Source organism: Hirundo rustica, chromosome 15, assembly GCF_015227805.2.
Source record: "Hirundo rustica isolate bHirRus1 chromosome 15, bHirRus1.pri.v3, whole genome shotgun sequence".
NCBI classification, from domain to species: Eukaryota; Metazoa; Chordata; class Aves; order Passeriformes; family Hirundinidae; genus Hirundo; species Hirundo rustica.
Window position 1 is genome coordinate 9236903 of NC_053464.1, and position 22077 is coordinate 9258979.

General features: G+C 46.0%; 1 protein-coding gene across 2 annotated transcripts in view; it reads left to right on the forward strand.

The window, feature by feature from the left end:
- POLR3E (RNA polymerase III subunit E) overlaps nucleotides 1-22077 on the forward strand; it is a 27682-nt gene continuing 5605 nt past the window's right edge. Inside the window, exons 1-18 of one of the 2 annotated variants that reach the window (XM_040078866.2) lie at nucleotides 1-101; nucleotides 4119-4200; nucleotides 5304-5354; nucleotides 6015-6092; nucleotides 7588-7703; nucleotides 7944-8026; nucleotides 8710-8817; nucleotides 9269-9318; nucleotides 9614-9733; nucleotides 10285-10370; nucleotides 11371-11415; nucleotides 11500-11591; nucleotides 12281-12401; nucleotides 13806-13887; nucleotides 16092-16151; nucleotides 17088-17245; nucleotides 17514-17578; nucleotides 19042-19538. In XM_040078866.2, the coding sequence (XP_039934800.1) occupies nucleotides 4165-4200; nucleotides 5304-5354; nucleotides 6015-6092; nucleotides 7588-7703; nucleotides 7944-8026; nucleotides 8710-8817; nucleotides 9269-9318; nucleotides 9614-9733; nucleotides 10285-10370; nucleotides 11371-11415; nucleotides 11500-11591; nucleotides 12281-12401; nucleotides 13806-13887; nucleotides 16092-16151; nucleotides 17088-17245; nucleotides 17514-17578; nucleotides 19042-19538 (1848 nt within the window). In that variant the 5' untranslated portion in view covers nucleotides 1-101; nucleotides 4119-4164. Of the gene's footprint in view, nucleotides 102-1598; nucleotides 1636-4118; nucleotides 4201-5303; nucleotides 5355-6014; nucleotides 6093-7587; nucleotides 7704-7943; nucleotides 8027-8709; nucleotides 8818-9268; nucleotides 9319-9613; nucleotides 9734-10284; nucleotides 10371-11370; nucleotides 11416-11499; nucleotides 11592-12280; nucleotides 12402-13805; nucleotides 13888-16091; nucleotides 16152-17087; nucleotides 17246-17513; nucleotides 17579-19041; nucleotides 19539-22077 lie in introns of those variants that run through there. The other variant, XM_040078867.2, reaches the window with a different exon arrangement.

Here is a 22077-nt window from a genome sequence, read left to right on the forward strand (position 1 = left end):
CCGGGGGCCACCAACATGGCGGCTGCCTGACCGCTGCCCCGCAGCCACCGACACGGGGAGCGGGGGAGCGCCGCCGCCGCCGCCCGCCCGGCCTCGCACAGGTACGCGGGGCCGCGCCGCTTTTGCGCCTCCCGGGGCCGCCCCGGCGCCGGGGACCCTGCGGGCGATGGCGGGGGAAGGAGCGCGGCCTGGGCTGGGGTGGGCTCTGCCTGTCCGGGGAGGACGGCGGAGCTGAGACTGCGAGGGCTCGGCACGGCGGGGGCAGCGGGGCCGCCGTGCCCTGACAGGACCCGGCACGGCCCGGGGCGCCCAGAGGCTGGGCGGGCGGCGGCCGCGGCCCCTCGGCTCCCGCAGCAGCACCGGGGGGTTCCGGCCGGTCCTCCGGGGGCTGTGAGCGGCGGCTCCGGCCGCTCCTACCGAGGCTGAGAGCGGCGGCCCCGCGGGTCCTATCGGGGCCCGCAGCCCCGCGCCTTCCGCCCGGGAAGGACTCAGCGCACCCGCCGCGAAGCGCAGCGGCTGCCCCTGCCTGGCACCGGCTCTGCGGGGCTGCAGCCCAGCCCATCCATCCCACCGAGGGGGGATTCGCTTCGTCCCCGCCGTCAGGGCGGGCTGGGCGGCTCGCTGTGGCCCATCGGCGGGGCCCTCTTTCCCCGCACCCCTGCGCTGCCAGGCTGCTGTGTCAGGGCAGGGCGGGCGCCAGGAGTGCGGAGCCGCGGCCGGCGGGGAGCGCTGCCTGCGGGGAGCGCGGGACGGGCACCGCGACCTGCCCCGGCCAGGAGTGTCACACAGCGGCGGGAGTGACCCGTGCCCCGGCAGTACAGGCCCGGCACGGCCTGCGCTACACACGTGTCGAGGTGGTAAGGAAAGGTTTATGCTTGATGCATAACCTGTTAAACCCCAAAGGTTTGCTTCGGTGACATCACCTCCAGAGAGAGGTCCTGGTGCAGAGGAGCCCTCTTGGGTTCGCTGCCAGAAGATGACTGTGCAAAGCTGCTTTCGGACGAGGAGAAAATGAAGCAAGTAATTGGGTCAAAATGATAATTATCATAAATGTATGGAAGGTGCTTCAGCTTCTTTTTGCAGCTTCCATTTTACTGTGTGCCATCAGCTGCCCTGAGCGAGGAGGCTGCTCAGAGCCCGGTTGCCAGGGTTAGTTGTGGTAGTGATTTCGGAGATGGCACTTTTCCCACAGTGCTGTTTCAGCATTTATACTTTCAAGCACTGATCCAGCAGGAATTCTTGGCCTTTCCTTGGCGCTGCATGATTATATGAAGAATATTTCAGGTTTCAGTGTTAGCACTTTGGGTGGTAACTGACAAATTTAGGTAAAAATGAAATACAGAAGCATTTTTTGCAGGCGTGACTAAAAGTCTGTGTGTCAACTGATGTCCAGGTTTGCAATTTACCTCCTTAGAGTTACATTTAAGTCTTTGGTACTAAAATAAAATTTAGTCTCTAATACTCAAATGCCCTTCTAAGCTCAGAGTGAGATACAGGATTCAGTTGCTTCATCAATGATTTTTACAGTTCTTTAACCAGAGCATTTTTCTTCATTGGTTCTACATCAATAGTGTTATGGGCAGCTAATGAGCAGTTTTGTGGATTGGTCCTCGCATTGGTCACTTTGCAGGAGAAGTGAGAAGATTTATATCTCTTGCCCTCCTGTAAGCTAACAACTCAAACTAATAACTCACATTATACTTTGAAATGCACCTTAAAGGAAAGTCTCTCTTGAAAGAAAACAGTTCTATCAAAAGAATTTTGAACCTGCTGACCATGTTTGCTGTCTCCTAACATTTGATTCTATTCTGTAACTCTTGTGATAACCTAAATATATGTATATGAGAAATGTGGAAATTAACACTGCTCTATGTATGTATATGTGTCAGACATTGGATTGTGTCTGCGTGCCTTCATTCTGATTCAGAGGATTTCTTCCAGTTGCATGAGTATTACAAGTTGTGCTGGGACACACTGTTTCCTATTTATAGATGTGTCAGTCTCACTTTCCAGTAAAAGGATCTGTAGTCATGCTTTGTCTTCACAGGACTAAGAAAAAAATGTAGTTTCTGTAATACAGTATTTCACCTGAGTAATGACAGGTGGATTCACAAAGAGAATTTGTGTATAATTGCATCAGCAGTGTTCAGTGAGGGACCAGAGACCATGGCCTTCAGGCTAAGTTTCTCTATCCCTCCTTAGCCCAGAGAATCCTAATTTCTCTCCTCAAAAGTGGAATAACTTCCTCAGAAGAGAGAGAACAAGCAAGTACTTGATGTGCAGGCTGTCAGGAAGGGAAGGATGGTTCTCAGTTCTCTCAGGAGTGTGAGGAAGAAGGGTTTGGACCCAGGTGTCCCACCTTTTGGGTGTTACTACATGTCCTCACACATCCTGGGCATCCTCCCACCATCAGCTCTGTGCTGAGTGCAGACTGCAGTTGTTCCATGTCTGCAGGGCTGTCAGGTGTTGGGCCACCCAGGGACGTGAGCGGCGAAAGCAGAAATGGAACTGGCAAACCTCATTTCTTTAAAACATTCGTGTGTATTTCTGGGAAGAACTGGGTGCCTGATCACAGAAAACACTGATATCAGTCAGATATCACATAGTCAGGGGTTTGCTCACAGCCCAGCCTGTGGTTAAGGTACTGGCTTTTTGCTGTGAAGGTGCATTTCTACAAAATTATTTTGGATGGGAATCTGAATACATTTTCAAATACATATGTATGGTACAAAGACCCTGGTATATACTGGTGCATAAAGAAATGGAAAATGCCAGCTCAGTACTGAGAGGAGCACTTTTTTGGTAGAAGAGAGCCTGTAAGTGAAAAATACGGAATTATATTTCTAGGTGGAATGGCAGAAACACTGTAAGCCTGAATGGATGTTAGTAACACTTGTATGCAGAATGTCTAGCCTCTCTGAAAGGTTTCTTTGATAGCTCTGTGTACATTAATGTGATATTTGAGAAGCCTGTATGTCAGCTGAAATATACTGAGCTGACGAAATTGTCTGATGGCTTGAGTATTTGAAAAAAATGCCACTGTTTAGATGTAACATGGATTCTGGGTTCGTTCTTCCCCAACTGCTCGGTTCCCAGCTGATCCTGGATGCTGCTTGCTTCTCTTCCTCTTCCTCCATAGGAGGTCCAGCAAAGAAGCAAGCTGTCCTCAAGGAGTAAAGAAATGAGGGAGAGTTCCTGAACACAGATCTTGTTTCTTTGCCTGATCATCTTTGTTGCTAAAACTTTCCTTGTCAGTTTGTGAGAGGTCTCTTTTTTTATGCCTATCTTGACCAGTATTGGCTGATGAACAGTGTCTTAACATCATTGCAGTGGCATCCCATATAATTTGTAAATCCTTTTGTTTGATTTCAGCAGGGAAAAACTATTGTTGCTTTAGCTGAGAGATCATTTTTTATTCAGAGGTCTGAACCAGGCACAACACTGACTCCAGCACTGGATTGAACATAATGAACTTTTGTTCCAGAGTATCCAGTCCTCAGTTAATATCAGTCTTATTTTAATTGGAGTTGGTGTAGTTACAAATAAAAATCTACCTGCTGTTCTGCTGGTTTCAGAATGCTCCAGGAAAGGCTGAGCAGTGTGTTCTGGAGCTCTCATTTAGCAGTACAGTCTGAAGAGTGGCAGGTCAGGAGACAAGGCTGCAGCTTGTAAGGGAGATGAAATCAAAGTCAGGGAGTTCCCAGACTGGAATATCCGAGAGAGTGACCCTGCAGGGCCAGTTGTGGCTGGAAAACAGCTGCTGCCTATGTGTTATTGTTACACAGTGTAAAAATGATACTCTTTATGCAAGTGCAAAAGGCTGTCTTTACCTCCCTAGGATGCTGGTTCAGGGCTTTGTTAAGAACTGCAGCTTCCCTAGGAGTTACAGCAGTTTTCACCTATTTTTGAGACGTTTGCTCGTCTCTGTAATTTTGTGGCTTTTGTTCAGGATTGTTGAGTATCAGGGACCTGTTCATGCAAACACATATATTCCTTCAAAATACAGACTAAACAGATTATCACTGAAAGGAACCAAGTTGACTTGAACAATACTCTAGGCTGCATGTGGTTTGTGACACAGATGGAATGATTCATATGACATTCCTGTTCTCTTTCAGGTTGTGCCAAGGAATAAGCCAAGAAAAAGCTTTGTTTTATCCTAGCATGGCAAATGAAGAAGATGATCCAATTATACAAGAGGTAAAACTGCATTGTGGCAACGGTGATTTTATATGAGAGTTTTTTATTATTTTTATTACTACAAATCCCAGTGTTCCTTCACTGCTGAAACGATGTGTCATCAACATCAGGGGTTGTTTTATAGCCAATGGCTGGCACTGTACAAAGAATTACGTTGTGTGGGCCCTGGCTCATGGTATCTGTTTTGTCAGAACAGTCTTGTTCACATTGGCAGACGCAGCTCAGGTTTTTCACCCTTTGTAATCTGTCCGTGGCAGAAGAGAAGGTGGGGAATTTGTTTTACCATTGTGTACTTCCAGTGAATTCCATTGAATGTCTCTGTGAGCTGAAAAAATGGAAATGACTTCCATGAGTTAAAAATGTTGAAATGAATCTACAGTGTTCACATCTTCTGCTGAAGTAAGGAGTTGTGTTATGAGTCTGGACTTTTTTAAAGGACTGCTGTGTCCCAAGAAGTAGCCACATTGTCTTGTCACTTGATATCTGAGTTTACACTTCTCTTGTGAGAAGCACAAGGAAGGGCAAGTCCCTGAAAGATGAAAAGCCATGAGAAAAGGAGTGGCAGTTGTCAGGAGTGTATCTGAAATGGCAGCTTCCATATGTCTTTTTCATGAAACATCTGTACATTTTCAGTTCTGATGGCCAAATGCAAGTATTGAACCAGCTTGAGGATGTGGGTGTCTCTTGACTAATTTAGAAGGATTTTATGCCAAAATACCAATACAAAGTTACTTTTCAGTCGTGCTGCCAAACTGAGAATGTCCTCCTCTTTCTACAATTGTGATAACAGATTTGCTTCAGATCCTTGGAGGAAAAATTCCTCTTTCACATTTGTTTGCCAGGTTTCCTTAGAAATGAAAAACACAGCTAGAGTCACTGTCTGCTGCCTCTTTGTAGTGGGATTTTTAGATTTGGTTTTTAAAAAGGCCAACTGCAGCATTTCATGTCAAACTCAGCAGAGAGGAGTGTTTGACAGGAGAGTCACAAACCAGTTTTATATTAGAGTTCATAATGAAAAACTAATGTGGTCAGTATTTGAGCTCTAAGGGTTATACTTTTATTACAGCTGGCATCTGATGAAAATTACTTGTTCTGCTTTTTAGATTGATGTGTTCCTGGCCAGAAGTCTACTGGAGAAGCTCTATCTGTTTCAGGTATTTCAATTAAGTTTTATGCAGTGATAGTTTGTTTAAAATAAATGCAAAAAGCGTAACTTAATGCTTCAGTCTGCCAAGGTCTTGGATAGAGAGAACCTGTTTGGGTCTCAGTTTGGGGCCTGTGGGTGTGCTGGAGACCTGGCAGCTTTAGCAGGATGCTGCTGTGGCTGGGGGATTTCACTGGGATACCACACTGTCCTCTCAGAGGAGACACCTGGGTGGCTAAACCTGGGTCTGCTCTCCTGATCAGCAACATGTGGCCTGTACTTTCTAAGCTGTGTATAAAGCCACAGATGTTTTACTTCTAATAACTCCAGAGAGAGTTAATGCTGAGGGATAAGGTTTCTTTTTTCTGCAGGACTAATGTGTGGAACTATTTTCCTGTGTTCCAGGTTATTGTGGTGTGTGAGGGGCAGGGAGGGGGCTGTGAAGTGACAAAAGCAGAGGGCTGGGAGGAAAACAGCAGACTTTCTAGGTCATGCTCCCAAATCCTCTGATGACTCACAAATCAGTCAATTAATGTCTTTTTTTGGTGTCTTGTCTCTGAGATCTGGCAAGTGCATCTGCATGTGAGGAGACAGGGGAAATTGAGTTAATTTCTGTGGAATTCTTTGATCTTTAAAAGAAGAGGGGTGTATGAAATGATCTGTTTTCCAGTATCCCATTCGCCCAGCTTCCATGACCTACGATGATGTTACACATTTATCAGCGAAGATAAAACCAAAGCAGCAAAAGGTTGGTCATTGTTTGAGTCCAGTCTGTAAAAGTATTTTTTATGATGTGCAGAATGTACCTAGGAAAAACACATTGTGCTGTTAAGCTGTTCTAGCCATGCAGCTACTTGCAGGACCAGATCTCTGTGTTTGAACGTATGAAGGCACTTTTATTGTGTCTATAAGATAGAGTTTAGAATAAAAGTAGTTTATAAATCATAGTGGGAAAGCCACTATTTTAATAGAAAACAGAATCACTCAGGGAAACTTAGTTACTAATGCTAAATCAGTCTGTGGATGCTTGTGTGAAAAGAGCTTGAATAAAAAGGTCTTTAGAGTATTCAGAGAAGAGTTGAAGAAGGATTGAGCCTTGGAGCCATCCTGTGTCAGTGCAAGTCTTGATTTCTCTCTTGCCTGGCAGTGAATCATCAGGATTCTTCTGAAATCACTGGGGCAGTACAGGTAAAGTATAGCCAAAGCCAGAGTCATTGCACTTGCTTGCAAATGAACCCCAGAACTCTGGCTATTATTTTACAATGTCTTATTTTAAAACTGCAGCAGCAGATGTCTGTGTTACTAGAATTTGCTTCTGGGAAATGGTTAAGGGAAGTGCTTCGGTGAACTTTGGAGTTAGAATGCCTGTTGTGTTCATGGAGTCTTTTATTAAATTCAGCAAACATTTGCACTGTAAGCCCTGTGCAAACCTTTGTAAATATGCTGTCTTATTCAGGGACTTGAAACTAGTTCACTTTTTGAATAACATAAAGGGAAAGAAAAAATAAGACGGTAGCTGTGATACACAAATTTATAAGGGCTTTGACACACCCTGAAGAAGAATATGTGCTGTATTTTCATGGGATAGAAATAGAAATGTTATGCAGGAGAATGCTTGTTTTTGGGCATTTGTCTGAAATTTAAAGTTGAAGTGGGAGGCAATTGTTCTTATAACTAAAGATTTGGAGCTTGTTACAGTGCTCTGACAAGTGAAAGTCAGGAGTAACTGAAGTCAGTGCTAAGTGCTGCAGTCTCCAAATAGCAGAATGGAGGCCTTTGCCTCTGAAGAGGACAGAGTTACCTTGAATTCCTGGTAGCCAGACTAGAAAGAAAATCATCTTATGAGAGATTCTGACTGGTTCCTCTGTGGTGGGGAGGCTTGAAGGAGGTGGCTTGTGCACCTGATCTGTTCTGATGAGTAAATTAGGCTGACAGTGTCATGGAAGGAATCCAGCAGAGTGAATGTGTATTTTAGGGCTGCCTAAAGAACTGTGCTTTTTCTGATCCCATTCATGTAGATGGGAGTTTATGTATCTCCAGCTTGTTTAAATGACCTCACTATACCAAACCCATCCAGCTGTTCAACTCTGTGTGAGATTTGCCTTGTGGATTTGAATCATGCTGCTTATGTACTTAAATTTGCTGTAAACCTTGGAAATGTTTGAAAGTGTGGGGTTGGGTTATAATTGATGTGTTTGGGGTTGTGCCATGGTAATTAGCTGTCTTTCCCTGATATTCTTTAGGTTGAACTTGAAATGGCCATTGATACTTTGAATCCTAACTACTGTCGCAGCAAGGGAGAGCAGATTGCTCTCAACGTGGATGGCACCTGTACAGATGAAACAAGCACCTATTCCTCGTAGGTGTCCTCTTTGCTTTCCTTTCCTTTTTGGGCTGAGCACAGGTATCTGGTTACAAGTATTCTTGAGAGTGCATTTTTGGGGCGTGTTGTTAATTCAGATTTGCAGACAGAAGTGATGGGTATTTGGCTGGTGCGGTTGTTGAGAGTCGATTTTGAGAATTGGTGCTTTCAGACTTTTGGCACCTGCTTGGCACATTGCCTGTGGATTGCCATCTCACTGCCCTCCTCTGTCTGCAGGAAGCTGATGGACAAGCAAACTTTCTGCTCTTCCCAAGCTGCCAGTAATGTTTCCCGCTATGCAGCTGCTGTTTATAAAAAAGGTAAGTTTCTTTTGCTCACGTCAGTGAAACAAACTCATTTCAGTGTTAAGATAAGACCTGTTTGATCTTTTTTGGGGGATAGCTTTTAATTGACTGATGGGTCTTTAAAGAAAGGAAAATTTTCCCTTATCAATGTTCCAAGAGTCCTTGAGTTGTTCTAGCAAAATTGTAAATATCATGTAAGAACACTCTGGGTTTGTAGGTGCCTCCAGAATCTTAACAGTTCATGGTGGACTGAAATAATATATACTTGCAACATTAAATTATCCATTTTATTTATATTGCTTTCTTAATCTAATTTTGTCTGTCTTATTTTCCTGTTCAGTACTTTTTGTCCCTCTCTTGACTGCCCAGGCATTGGTCATTTGAGATGACAATGTGTAGACTGTTTCCAGTGATGACTGTTTTGCTATGGGTTAGGTCTATGCCAGAATGTGGCTCTCTACAAGATCTGCTTTCAACAAAAAAGGCAAAATAAGAGAAACAGGTCTTGGTTTTTCATATTCCCTTGAAATCCTGAGCACTGGATGAATTTTTCACTTCAATCCCTTTTTACATTTTGCTGTATTAAATATTTATGCTTAATTGAAGCTGTGGCTTTACAGAGACAGGGAGATAATGAAAAGTTGTGTCCTTGTGTAGTGGAAAAAATCAATTTAACCAACATTAGTTCTCTTTTTCAGGTGAACTTCACTTGACTCCACTACATGGAATTCTTCAGCTGAGGCCAAGCTTCACCTACTTGGACAAGGCTGATGCAAAACACCGAGAAAGAGAAGCTGCTAATGAAGGTAAATTCTCCACAATTGGGTTTTCTTAGGGGAGGTGAGGCACAAGTTCTCTCTATAATGTGACTCATAAGAGTCATTCTGTTCTGAAGGTGTTTATTCTAATAACACAGTCATTATTAGGCCGTTTCTCAGATTGTTTCACTGATTTTGGTTTTTTTACCTAAATGCTTTTATGGGTGCAGTGTGGGGGATTGGCAGAGGGATGGGAGGTGCTGGGTAGTGACAAAGGGTAGTGGTGGAGACTGTGTCACCACTGCCACTGGAAAGGTCATGGCCACAGGGTGTCCTATCAGGAGTGTGTGGTGCTGTCATACATGGCATACATGGCTTGGCAGGCTGGGATTGAACCCATGCACGTGGAGTTCTCAGTGTGCTTTCTTCCTGCATGGGCCCCAGACTGGCTTTGGCTCTTTCTCCGCAGTGGTGTGTTTATTTTTGTGTTTTCCGGCAGGTGGTGATTCATCCCAGGATGAAGCTGAAGATGATGTTAAGCAAATTACTGTATGTCCACATTTTCCTTTTTATTCTGGTTCAGGCAACAGTTCACAAGAAGGCTTGACAATTCAGAGTGAAATGAAAGGACAGCAAACCTCAGCTAGTCCTGCTGACCTGGGCTCGGGTGGGGGAGGCCAGGTGGACTCGCCCTTGTTGCACAGGCATAAAGATGGCACTGAGAGCAAGAGGTGATTCATTGGAGCTAGGGCCCCTAGCTTGTTACTGATACACCAAATCAATAATGCAGATGGGTTTTTCCATGGGTTTTAGGGCTGTATTGAATGATGGCCAAATCTTGTAGGTCCGATTCTCCCGCCCTGAGACTGAGCAAGCTCGGCAGCGACGTGTCCAGTCCTATGAGTTCCTGCAGAAGAGACAAGCAGAGGAGCACTGGGTTCACCTACATTACTATGGCTTGAAGGTAGGTGTGTGTGCTGGCTCCTGAGGAGGCTGCCTGGGCCTGAAGGCTCAGCCAAGTCCAGAACTGTTTTTAAATCTGGGCCCATGGGAATCAGGGAATCATCAAAAGATAATGAAGAAGAGGAGGTCTGTAGGCTGGAACAGACCCTGCAGTGTTCTCTGCTGGATTATGCTTTGGGGTCTCCACACTTCAAAACTGAGAGCTGGACAAATACAGAGAGGGGTCTGAATGTCAGAATCACTTGGGTCCTGGATTATAAACTGGACTTTGTGGAAGACTTGGGAAACCCATTCAGTCAGGTGTGAGAAATCCTGTTTGGCTGACTTGTGCATGTCTGTCAGGAGGTTTCAAAGGCGTAGCAAGGGAGATGTTCCCACATCACATGAGCATCACACAAGGAAGTGAAAGCAGAACATCAGTTAGTGAGGTGGAACGCTTGAGTGGTGTAATGATGACAGGGTGGTGATAGTTTGGAATGAGAAATCCAGCTCTCTGGCATTTTGTGTATTCTCAGTATGTGATAATGACTCTTGTTTTTTCCCTGTATCCAGGATAGCCGTTCTGAACACGAGCGCCAGTACTTATTTAGTCAAGGTCATGGCCTTGCTGAAAACACAGAATTAATTAAATCTCCCAGGTAATGGTTTGGTGGTTTCCTACAGAAAAGGCTTTAATTAGTTGGGATTGCTTTCAGAGTAATAAGCTGGTATATTCTTAAAAATTCTGCTTTTTGAAAATCATATTCATGATAAAAGTTGAATTGCTTAAAAAATATGGAAACAAACTAGCTTTCATCTTATTTAGTTGCTTTCTTTGTTTCCCTATACCCGTGAGATTAAAAGCTCCTGGTTTTACTCAGGGTTGTAGCTTCTTGTATGTTATCGCAACCCTACATTATTTGGACTGTAAATGCTGCAAAGGAAAATTAAAAGCAGCTTCTGGTTAATATAAATTAATACTTTGAAGCCAATAACTTCCATTGTTAGCAAATCTTATAAAACTTCTCTTTGTGATTTGTGGGGACAGCTGAAACTACTTGAAAGGTGTTTGTGTCTGATTCTTGGTGACTGCAGCTCTTCCATAATGCAGTCAGTGCTTCCCTGTCATCTGGGACAGCCATGTCCCCTGTAAGAGTGAAGTGGCAGAGTCTGGCTCTGGTTAATGGTGTGGGTGTGTTTTTCTTAACATTTAACATCAGTAATCAGTGATAGGTGTTCTGAAGAGTCTTTTGGATCTGATTGTTTCTCACAGATGCTGGTAATTGCATGGGTGGGACAGAAATTTTGCTTGTTGCTGGCTTGATTCTCTCTGTGGGGTTCCACATGACCCCACTGATGGCTGTCAGAGCACCTGCGTTTAATACATTTCCTTGTGCAGATCCTCTGTTTGGACACCTCTGCTGTACAAAAGAGCTGGGATTCTGACACATTTACTTCATACTCTCTCTTTGGGCAGATGAGTGTCAGTGGCTTTCACTACGTTGGAGGAGATGGGAGTGGAAGGGAGAGCTCTTTTCAGACTGATGTTTATTTTGTAGATTCACACGGGCAGGTTTACTCTAAGTGAGGAATTACTGCACTTAAACCTGGCAAGTCCCAAGACAAGCATTTTAAAGAACGTGTTCCCTTTTTTTCTAGTGAATATTTAATGATGCTGATGCCTCCAAGCGTAGAGGAAGAGAAGTAAGTGTTTGTGCATAATGTTCAAAGTCCACATTGGCTGGATTCTCCTGTTCATGGGCTGCAAATCTGTTTGTTTATCTGCAGTGACAAACCAATGGCTCCAAGCAATGTGCTTTCTATGGCCCAGCTGAGAACTCTACCCCTCGCTGACCAGATCAAGATCCTGATGAAGAACGGTTTGTAGCTTTTGTAATACATTTGCACTTCACTTTGTGACTTCTAGTTGCCTCAGATAAGGTGCTTTCCCCAGTATTACCAGTTCTGTCACCCACCAGGCAGACTGTCTGGCTCTCTGATTCTCTGAAGAATCTAAATCCCAAGCTTTTCCCTAAAAGGAGCAGTGACAGCTGACCTGACTGTTGATACACTTGCCATCAGTTTACTCTTGGAAAAAATTCTCATTTGATGGTAGCTATCTGGATACACTTATTTCAGCAAGTACCTCCTGGAATGTGGGGTCTGAACAGGTACAGACTGCACTTTGGCATTTTCTGGGAAGTTTTTAACAATACACATTCATGAGTGTCACCTTGGAATTTTATTTTGTCTCTTCAGGATTACTCTCTGATGAGAGCAAATCCTGAGGATTTTGCCTCAGGAGCATCCTGTCTTGTCAGGTATCTCTGCTTACAGATATTGCCAAAGGCATAGGTTGTTGGGGTTTTTTTTAATTATTATTTTATTAATACAATAATTTGTGACCAGTTCAGCCACTCAACTCTGCTACAACACTAGCAGATACTTTCAGAACAGATGACGCCTACAAGCACGAGGGGGGGGTAAAACTGACCAGAACGAAGGCTTTCTTTCTTTGCCCGTTCCTGGGTGTGAGAGTGGCGCCCGTGACGCTGTGTTTGCCTTGCAGTGAAGGTGATGCCGTTCTCCAACCTGCTGAGTCTGCTGGGCTCGGGCACGGACGCCACGGCCGTGCTGCGCTGCGTGCAGCAGGTGGCACTGCTGGTCCAGGGAAACTGGGTGGTGAAGAGGTACGGCCCGGCTTTGTCCCCGCAGCACCCTCTGCAAACCTGTGCTCTCCTGTCGTCTGCTCCTCCGTGCTGTCGGCTCTTCCTGATCCCAGGGGTTGCTGTGGAAGGATAATGCCTTAGTACCGGTCCCAAGTGGGATTATGGCTGAGCGGCGATGTAATCTGTGTTTGCATCTGAGTTATGGTTTTTGATGTCTGCACTCAGGTTCTTTTGTGAGAGAGCTGTTCTAAATTCTTCCAGAGACTGGCGTCAAATAGAAACACAGAAAATTAAACCGATGTCAGCTGTAGTATTTCTTAGCAAAATTCAGTCCTGTGCAGCCCCATTTCTGTTCATCAGTGGATGCTGCTCTTGTCAGCTGAAAACTACCCTCAATAATTCAAGCATGGGGGTACTGAGTGTACCACATGAATTGGAGTCTGTATCATCTTCCTGTTTACTAGGACAGAGCATCCTATTGGGAATCAAAGTCTAAAATGCAATACGATTTTTTTTACCTGGGTGGAGCCCTGCATGCAGAGATTTACAGGCTCTGAAATAGCTGTGTTAAGATGAATGGCATCTGCTGCCAGTCCAAGTGTGCCAGCAGGATGTTTCAGCTATTGTGGTACAGGCCTGTGTTAGCAATGTGAGCAGCTTTTACAGCAACCCTGCTGTCCCTCCAGCTGTTACAGGAGGAAGCTGAGAGCAAGTTAAAAGACAGTAAATTAGCATTCAGATTGTTTTTAGGTTATAAGAGATTCTTTGCTACTAGTCTGAGGAGGGTGTGTTTGAGCACAGAGCAGCACACATCAGAGCTTTGAACAGAGTGGGGACGCATTTCTTTGGTCTGGGTAGGATCAGGATCATGAACCTGAGTTGCTGTGGGGCTTTGGAGAGCCTGGCAGCATATGTCATCAGCTGGCCCTGCAAGCAGGCAAGGACACAGAGTAATGTTGGTCTTGGGGCTGTTGGTTCAAGTATGACATTTTGTAATATTATTCTGTTAAGCCCTTGATTGCTGGGAAGGAAATAGAGAACTCTCTTGCCCATACATCAGCATTTTGGCTAAATGCTGCCTTCAAGGCTGCATACTAGGTTAGCCTAAGCACTTAGGATCGTTCTGGTCTTGTTTACATGGATCCAAGGGAGAGTAGGCTTTGCAAGAACAAAGCAGAGCCTGTAGCTGTGTTGCACTCACCTGCTTGCCACAAGGCTGTGCTTTGCTGGTCTAAGCCTTTCTGCACTAGTGTAATTGCAGTGGTGTAATTACACCAATATTAATGCCTTTAATGAAAACCATGCTTTGGATAAAGCTATAATTTAACTGCAGAACAGGGAGGGCATGTTTGTTATGTTAATCCACACTAGTGCCATTTTTCTGGAGTACCTAGTAACTAATTTCTCTTCCTTTTTAATTAACAGTGATGTTCTCTACCCGAAAGATACTTCTAGTCCCCATAGTGGAGTTCCTGCAGAAGTGCTCTGTAGAGGGAGAGATTTTGTTGTAAGTATAAAAGTGTTTGTTGCTTTTAAAGGAGGACACAGGTGAAGCTTGTCTGGGAGGCCACAGCATTGCAAAACCATCTGCTCTAGTGCAGTGAGGTGTTTCTGTTTCCTCCACGGAGGTTGTTTGTGCTTTAATCCTGAAGGTGCTGTTACAAGCCTGCCATGGGAGTGTTGGTGTAAGCTCACTTTGTGTCTGGCTGGCAGGTTCAGATCATCTGTCATTAGCAGCATTCATCCCTTTCTAACACATGCTGTAGAGCACTATCACATTGCCCCCACAATGTGGGGCTTGCAGAACAGCCAGCGCTGGATAATGAAGTGCTTGTTTCTCCAGCTCTGTTTCCATGGGCTCAGGACTCAGGGCTCAGGAGGGCAGTGTGGGTAAGCCTTGTGCTCCCTGAGCATGCACTGTTGATCTTTAAAAAGGACTTTATTCCCTAGGGCTGCTAATCAGTGAAAGGACTTTGTTCCCAGGCACCTTTTGTGGGCAGTAACTGCACATGGAAATTGAAATGAATATGGGTCTTGTAAACACACACGTAACCTCAGCGAAAAGGAACAACCTCTGCATTGTGTTTATTTTCACTAACCATGGAAAGAATTAAGTTCCTAAGTGGTTCCTAAGTTCATAATCAGTTTATGGCTTCCGCCCCACCAGAACAAATCTGATGAGTGCACAGCTCCCATTTGTTTCAGTTAGACCTGACTGTTTTTGCAGAGTTTGTTCATGAGGTTTAGCTCTGGACAGGAAAATGCCATGCAAAGAGACTTTAAGGGTGTTACAGTACTACTGTAAGATCAAACTGATGGTGATTGAAACTGACTTTTTCTTGTCTCTGGGTGTCTGCCCAAGACACTGCCCATATGGAGACCTGGATTCAGGTGTGACCCAGTGACACGAGTGTTTAGGACACAGCAGATTAGGTGACACGTTGTGTGTAAAGTTCAGGGACCAGAATTATTGTGCCCAGTAAAGTGAGGGATGCTGTTTTAATATTTAGGATGAAAAGATGCATTATTTTCATTTGAATTATGTCAAATATACCTTACATAAGAGATGGATCTGTGTTGATCTTAAAGGCAAATAATTTGCTGATTAATACTACAAGAAAGGAAAAGTTAAAATGTTAGAAAACAGAAAGGATCAATATTTCTGGCTTTCAGACAAAGAAAAGTCTGGTTTTAAGACTCAGAAATAGTATGTAATGCTGTATTGAATCTGTGGAGAGAATGTGTTCTAGCTTAAAAAGTGAACTTTATTGCCCTGGATGTATTTGTGGAAAGTAATTAATTAGTTATAAAAACATTTATGGACTTCTTGTGCTTTAGAACAGAAATGCCCTGTGCCCTAAAGTGAGTGGATTGGGTTTGTGTGTTTGTGGGCAGAGAGAAGCTGAATGGAAGAGAAGGAGGCATGGATGACGTCGTAGGGCAGGAAGAAATTGTCAGTAATGAGATTTTGGATTCTTAACAACATTATTAATACAAACAGACTGTACACAGAGAGGCTGTAGCTTATTTAAACGGAGACAGGAAGAAATGAAAGGTTGTGTTCAGGCAGTTCTGCCCAAGTCCTGTCAGCCTGCCCTCAGCAGCTGCCTCTCAGGATTTGGACCTCAGGAGCTGCAGTGCAGAGCACCTGGCTGTCCCCTACCTGGGGACAAGTGTGTGTGACAGGACATCTTGGCATAACTGTAAGTGACTGTGCTGGGGGTGGAAGAAGGGAACAGGTACTGTGCAGGGGCTCTGTGCTGCTGAAGGGCAGCAGTCCTCAGCCTCCACAGGCCCCCATGGAAGAGTGCATGGAGAGTATCTCTAGCCTGATGGTGAGGTATGGGTGAAGCTGAGCCTCAGGTGTGACTTCTGGGGTCCCAGCATCACTGCTGTGGTTTTGTTGGGTGGTTTGGTTTTTTTTGTTTTGAAACTAAATGGAGTTTGAGTTCAAGAGATTCACCATAGATTTGCCAAGGCACACCATGGACTCTCAAAGCTTTTGTTCCTGTGTTCATGGCTCTTTGAGGACAGAAAGAGTCAGAAAATGGTTTTCCTCTAGCTGGCTGAGAATCACTTACTTCTACATTCTTGAAAGAAGTAGGTGTTGTCTTTTTGTGGTGACATTGTTGAACAGGGTCATTTCTAGGACTTCAGTAAAGGCGCTGCTACATGCAGTTATTAGGTTTTCCTCTTTTGTTCCCTTCCTAGATGTGGAAATTCACACAGGACCGCTGGGTTGTGAGAAAGGAAGTAGCAGCTGTTACAAAAGTGAGTGAATTCCTTTTCTTCCTAAACCCAAAGGTGGTGGTAAGTTGGCCAAATGCTGCTGGGCATTGTGTGGGTGTAGATAGTGGATGCTGCTGGAAGCCTTTCCTCTCACAGTGCCTGCCTTGCTCTCCATTTGGAAGGTGTAGATAATACTCTTGCTGGAGAAAAACATCCTGAGTAGCTCCCACAAGTTTCCACAACTCCAGGACTGGCCTTGTAGCTGAGCCACTGGAATGCAACTTGTCCTCTCTTGTGTTTCAGTGGAAAGTTGGGCACAGTTGGAATTGAACTGACAGAGGGTGCTTGCACAGCCCACAGCAGCTGCTCTGCTTTGGGTGTCTTAAGAGCAACTCTTCTGTTGGGATTTGCCAGTTACAATAGCGAGTAAAAACTTGAAAGCAACTCAGGCACCTGAACATTCTGTTAAAAGTGGCAAACAAATGAGAAACATTTAGTCGAAAGGACAAAACCCAATTTCTTTAAAATGCACTAAAATGATAAAACACGAGTCAATTTATGCACAGACCATCTATTTTTGGAATGTAAGAACCAGTGCTGCATAAAAGCTAGCCGTGTGTAGGTGCAGCATGTCTGGCCTGCAGCTCTAAAATAAGATTAACATTGTAGAATATGCTTCTCTTCCCCATAGAGCCTTTTCATCTCAGTTTGGAAACTCCCTTTTCTTTGCAAAACATGCCATGAGCTATTTGACTCTGGGGTGATTAATTACCACTGCTCTCTGAAGTCCTGGGCTTTTAACAGTGTGAAAGTGTTGGTGCTGCAGAGCAGGATGAGTATCTCTGACTTAGCTGGGTGTGTGCCCACAGAGGTGCTCCGTGTACACCAAACCTCCTGTCTCATGCACAATGCTCTTTGCTGCATCTGTCCTGTGTAAACTGACTTCCATGTTATTTGTGCTTTTTCTTTTTCTTTTAGCTTTGCCCAGAAGATGTGAAAGACTTCCTAGAGCACATGTCTGTGGCAAGGATAAACAAAGGTTGGGAGTTCATGCTCCCTTACGATGAAGATTTTGTTAAGAAGCATCCTGATATAGTTCAGAGGCAGCAGATGCTGTGGATGGGCATTCAGGCCAAGTAAATAGTTTCCTGTATTTTGGGGAATAAGCTGAAAGCTAAGAACTGTTTAGTACAAAGGTTCTGTAGACACTGAGAGATAATCTGATCTGTATTGCCTCCAAATTTCTCCCTCACAGTGCCCAGGCAGTGGTGGGTGGGGGCTGTTACTGCATCACTCCATCATTCCTGGTTCACGGGATGTTCTAGCCAGTGGCTAAAGCTGGTATGGCTGCATGCAGACATAACAACTGAAACTGTCCTGGAATATTGTATCTTTGTCTTGCAGATTAGAAAAGGTCTATAATCTCTTAAAGGAGCACTTGACACCAAAGAAACAAGAGGCGCAGTCAGGTAAATGGAAATGTGTTTGGGTCATGTTGAAGCACTTGCATGTGCCCATCAATATTCCTGAGTGATGTTTTGGAGTTTGTCTCTGGTTCTGAATGTGGTGAGACTGGTCTTGTTTAATGGCTTTTCTTTCTTACTATTTCCTGTGGAATATTTAAGACAGATCTTGGTCTGTACAAATGTCACTGAAGTTGGGGTGACACCAGCTATTGTGGCACCCTTGTAGCAGAGCCAGGAGGAGTCTGTGGCCCTGGGGACTCACTTTTAGACTCTGTAAAATCAGCTGGTTCCCTTACCCACTTGCTCATTTAAGGCAGCTTGTGGGGTGTAACCAGCTCCTGAAGGGAGGACAGACAGGGCCAGTGCACAAATAATTCTCACCTCTCAATTTACTGTTAGTGCAACTTAATATGAATGAGGTGATTTTTTTTTTTATTTCCCTGATTTGCACCGGGCTCTCTGGTGTGGTTGAGGACTAAGCAATTACTGGAGAATATAATGGCAGGAGGCTGTTAGGAGGTGTGAAACTGTCTCTTTTTGACATCCTTCTCCACTGTGGATGCCAGTGAGAGTATTGAAGTAGCTGCTCCAAAATCCTAAAAGGTTGTGAAAAGTTGAGGTTCTAGAGTTTTAACTGGACATTTGGCTCAGTGCCAGACACTGGAGCAATGGAGGAGTGTGAGCAGAACTGACAAAGGAACATACGAACCCATTTCAATATCCCGTGTCTGATCTGCTAGGAAGGATTAGGTGTTGGGTTATTTGGAGAGGATCAGTGAGCCCAACAGCAGAGAAGACAGCAGCATGTGTGCTGGGCATGCCTTTGCCTCAGACCCTGCACTCCTTGCTTTGGCAAGGACTGGATTCCTCTGCTGCCAACACGCCCCTTCCTTTCACCTTTGGATGGCTGGGTGTGGAGAGGGAAAGAGGTGCAGGATTCCATGGGAGAGAACTTCCTGTGCCTTTCTCCCCATTCCTGGGTCATGACACTTAGCAGAGGGTCTCAGCCTCTCGTGCTGTGCCCCTCATGCTGCAAAGGTGTTCCTCCCTGTACCTGGTGACCTCCTGGTGCTGCCTCTGGCAGGGGCTGCACCAGGCCCCACCAGCCACTAGAGAACCTAAAAAGCAAAAGAAGAGTTGTTGGACAAAGAAGTATTTGGGTCATGGGCAGAGATGTGTAAGCAGTCTGTATCCTGGTTTCCTGAATTGTGGAAAAGGCTCTGGTAACTGAACAAACACACTTTGCTTTGGATTCCTTGACTGAAACACCCTTCCCCAAGCATTTGGCTTTAGAAAAACAAACACACACACTGCCCTCAAAAAAACCAGCAAGCCCCCTAAAGCTAATATAAATTCTAATCAACAGACTGGGTTTATGCCTGGGATTTCATAAGCAGATGATATTTCCTGGTTTTATTTCACTATGAGCCCTGCTGAGGTTTGTGGTATCTTTTGTTTCTTACCAGCTCATCCGTTGCTGGTTTCTGGGGAGCAAAGGGTCAACATGGCTAAAGCAAAAGTCAAGCAGAACTATGGGCAGCTGGAGAAGGAGTTCCAGAAGCAGAAGGCAGAGATGAAATCCAAGGACACCTCGGCCACGACGGACGTTCCCAATATCCGCATTAAAGAGGAGCCCGTGAGTGTGGAGGAGCCCATGGATACCTCAGCCCACGAGGGCCTGAACAACGGCCTGGTGAACGGCCTGCACGCAGCCCAGGGCCCCGTGGAGCCTGTCAATGGCCACCTGCCCGGGGGCTGCATCGACAGGGTCGCCCAAGAACTGAAGGCCTTTGTGTCCTCGACATTTAAGAAACAATTTGTACTCACCCTGAGTGAGCTTAAACGGTTATTTAACCTTCACTTAGCCAGTCTGCCTCCAGGACATACCTTGTTCAGTGGCATTTCAGACAAAATGTTACAGGACATGGTGTTGGACACTGGCTGCAAACAGATTTTGGTGCCTGTGAGTATGGTTTTCTTTTGGTGTGCTTTGGGGGAAGGGTGTGGGTTGAGGGGGAGATGTGAAATATCTGTGTCCTGTGCTGGTGGACCCAAAGGACAGATGTGCTCGGAGTGACTGTCCAATATTGGACGAGTTGAAGCTGCTGGAATTCTGTCTGGGGACCTGCTGCTGCAGGTTCTAGCACTCTGCTCTGTTGTCCTTGGGGCTCTGTTTCCACACCAAGGTGTTGGGACACAATGATTTGCTGTCCCAGCTTGCTCCTGTTAACAGGATCTAAGGCAGTTCCAGATTGCCATCAGCTCTCCTGGAATTGCACAAGCTCCTTCCCTCGGGAACAGGGACCCAGCTGGGAGAGGAAAGGTGACATTGACTGCCTGGGAGCAGCAGGGCACACCCAGCAGAGCCTCTGGGAAGCTACAAAGCCCATCTGCAGCAGGTTTCCTTGGCCACTCTGTTTCCTCTGGGCTGTGCAGAGGTGTCTGTTTCTTTGTCTGTATGGAAATGACGTGCGTGATTGCGTGAGACAGAGCGGGGCTGTGAGACTGGATTGCTTAGGAGAGCAAAGGGAATCTGGCATCTTGGGAGAGAGCCTAAAAGGAAATTAATTTTACAAGACATCTGGCACTAGTGATTGGGTTACAACCAGGAGGAGCTTGGGAGCAGCTGCCTTTGGGGAGAGAGGAGAAGGAAGCTCAAAAGAGCAGGTAGCAGGAGGGCTGGGAGAGCCTGGAGCATGGGAGCTGCTGGGGGGCAGCAGGAACCTGTTCAGTCGTGTGCAGAGTACGTGTTGTGGCACCTGGGAACCGAGTAAGCCTGGAAATGTCACTAGGGAGAGCACCAATTGTGCTGCTTTCTGCTTCCTCTCCTGGCAGTTTCTGAGTCTTGGAGTAGTGCTTGCTGGAACTGTCTCAGTGCTGGCCAGGCTCTCCCCTGCACCTGGTGTAATGTGTGCCTCTGCCACGCTGATGGTAAACAGCTGAGGTCATCCCTGCTCTGTCACTTGGGGCTGGGGCTTGTTTGCTTTGGAAATTTGGGGATTTTGGAAATCCACACGAGAAGTAAACGTGAGATAGTTTCTCTTTTCAAAAAGCAAAACAAAATCCTGCTGAAGAGAGGTGGCCAGGAACTTCCTTCTTTGTAGAAAACCCCATCACAGGAGACCTGCAGAGGTGCAGAAGGGGTCCCTGGAATGTCTCCTGAGGTTGTTGCAAGTTTAGTTCTGCTGACTCAGGATTTGCTGTAATACTTAAGCTCTTGTGTATGAGCCTGTACTGCTGTCAGCAATGTAAATCATTGCCCCTGAGCCTCCCCTGATGCTCTGTGCAGATGGCAAAGGTGCTGGGGTTGGGTTTGCTCTTTGCATGGGCTCAGACACTTTGGTGTTTCTTGATTGTTCCCCTGGACAAATTTGTCAGAACCCTACAAGGGCGCCTGAGCTCAGGGAAGGCCTGCAGGGTTGTTCAGCCTGGGATTTCATAGTTACTCATTAGTTTTCTGTAATTGGAAGTGCTTTGGTGATAAAAATCAATGATCTGAGGTAATTAAAATGATATTCTGTGTGGGGTGAAGACACTGTTGGCTTGGGTGCTTACCTATTATAGGAAACGTGGCTGAACATGGCAATTGAAAGCTCACCGGGGGAATGCAGGATCTATTACAGAGCTGACCAAAGCACCCGGGGTATGAGAGGAGCAGTGTTTGTGGGGAGCCAGGAGAGGCCACTCCAGCTGCAGCTGAGGCCGTGGGGATGCCTGCAGCGTGCAGGGCTTGCTCGTAGCTTCATAGAGCAGGAGGAAAAGCACAGGTCAGGAAAGAGCAAATCCTGGGCTGGTGCTGCCATGGGAGAGGGTGAGGAGAGGGAACAGGCACAGAGGAGAGGAGAGGAGCCCTAGGCAGGCAGGGCTCGGTTCCTGTGCCCTGAGCTGTGCGGGCTGAGCCGCTCTCCCACCCCATGGGCAGTGTCTGTGCAGGACTCTGGCTCCTGAGGATTTACACCCATTTCCTGCACACTGGGGGCTGACTGGCTCCTGCTCTGGCTCCCTTCCCATGGCCTGTGGAGTGGCAAGGTTCTGCCCCAAACTTGAGGATATTTTTGAGGCCTCAGGAAATGATGTAACTGTTGTGTGCATCCTGCCTGGCTGGGCTGACAGGAGGGAGAGCAGCCCTGCTCTCACAGAGCCCTGCAGGCTGGTGCCATTGCCAGGCTCCCTGGGATGTGACATCAACAGTTTACCTTGAGGATTACTCCAGCTGATAAGTTTTTGTCTGGCACACTCAGCCCCTTCCATCTGCTTTAGCTGTGCCGTGAGGCCGCTCAGTGCTTGAGTGAGACGCTTCCAGAGCCAAGGGCTCCTCCCTCAGAGGTTCCATTTGAACGTGGCAGCCCTGGGAGCTGGGGCAGCAGGGGGTTCATCTCCCAAGAGCCCTGCGCTTGCTCCAGGGGCTTAGAGCAGGAAGGGGCACAGGGCAAATATTTTGAAAAGGATTTTGAGGTAGCAGAGAGCTGTATCAAGGTGAGGCTGGGGAGATCAGGGTGACA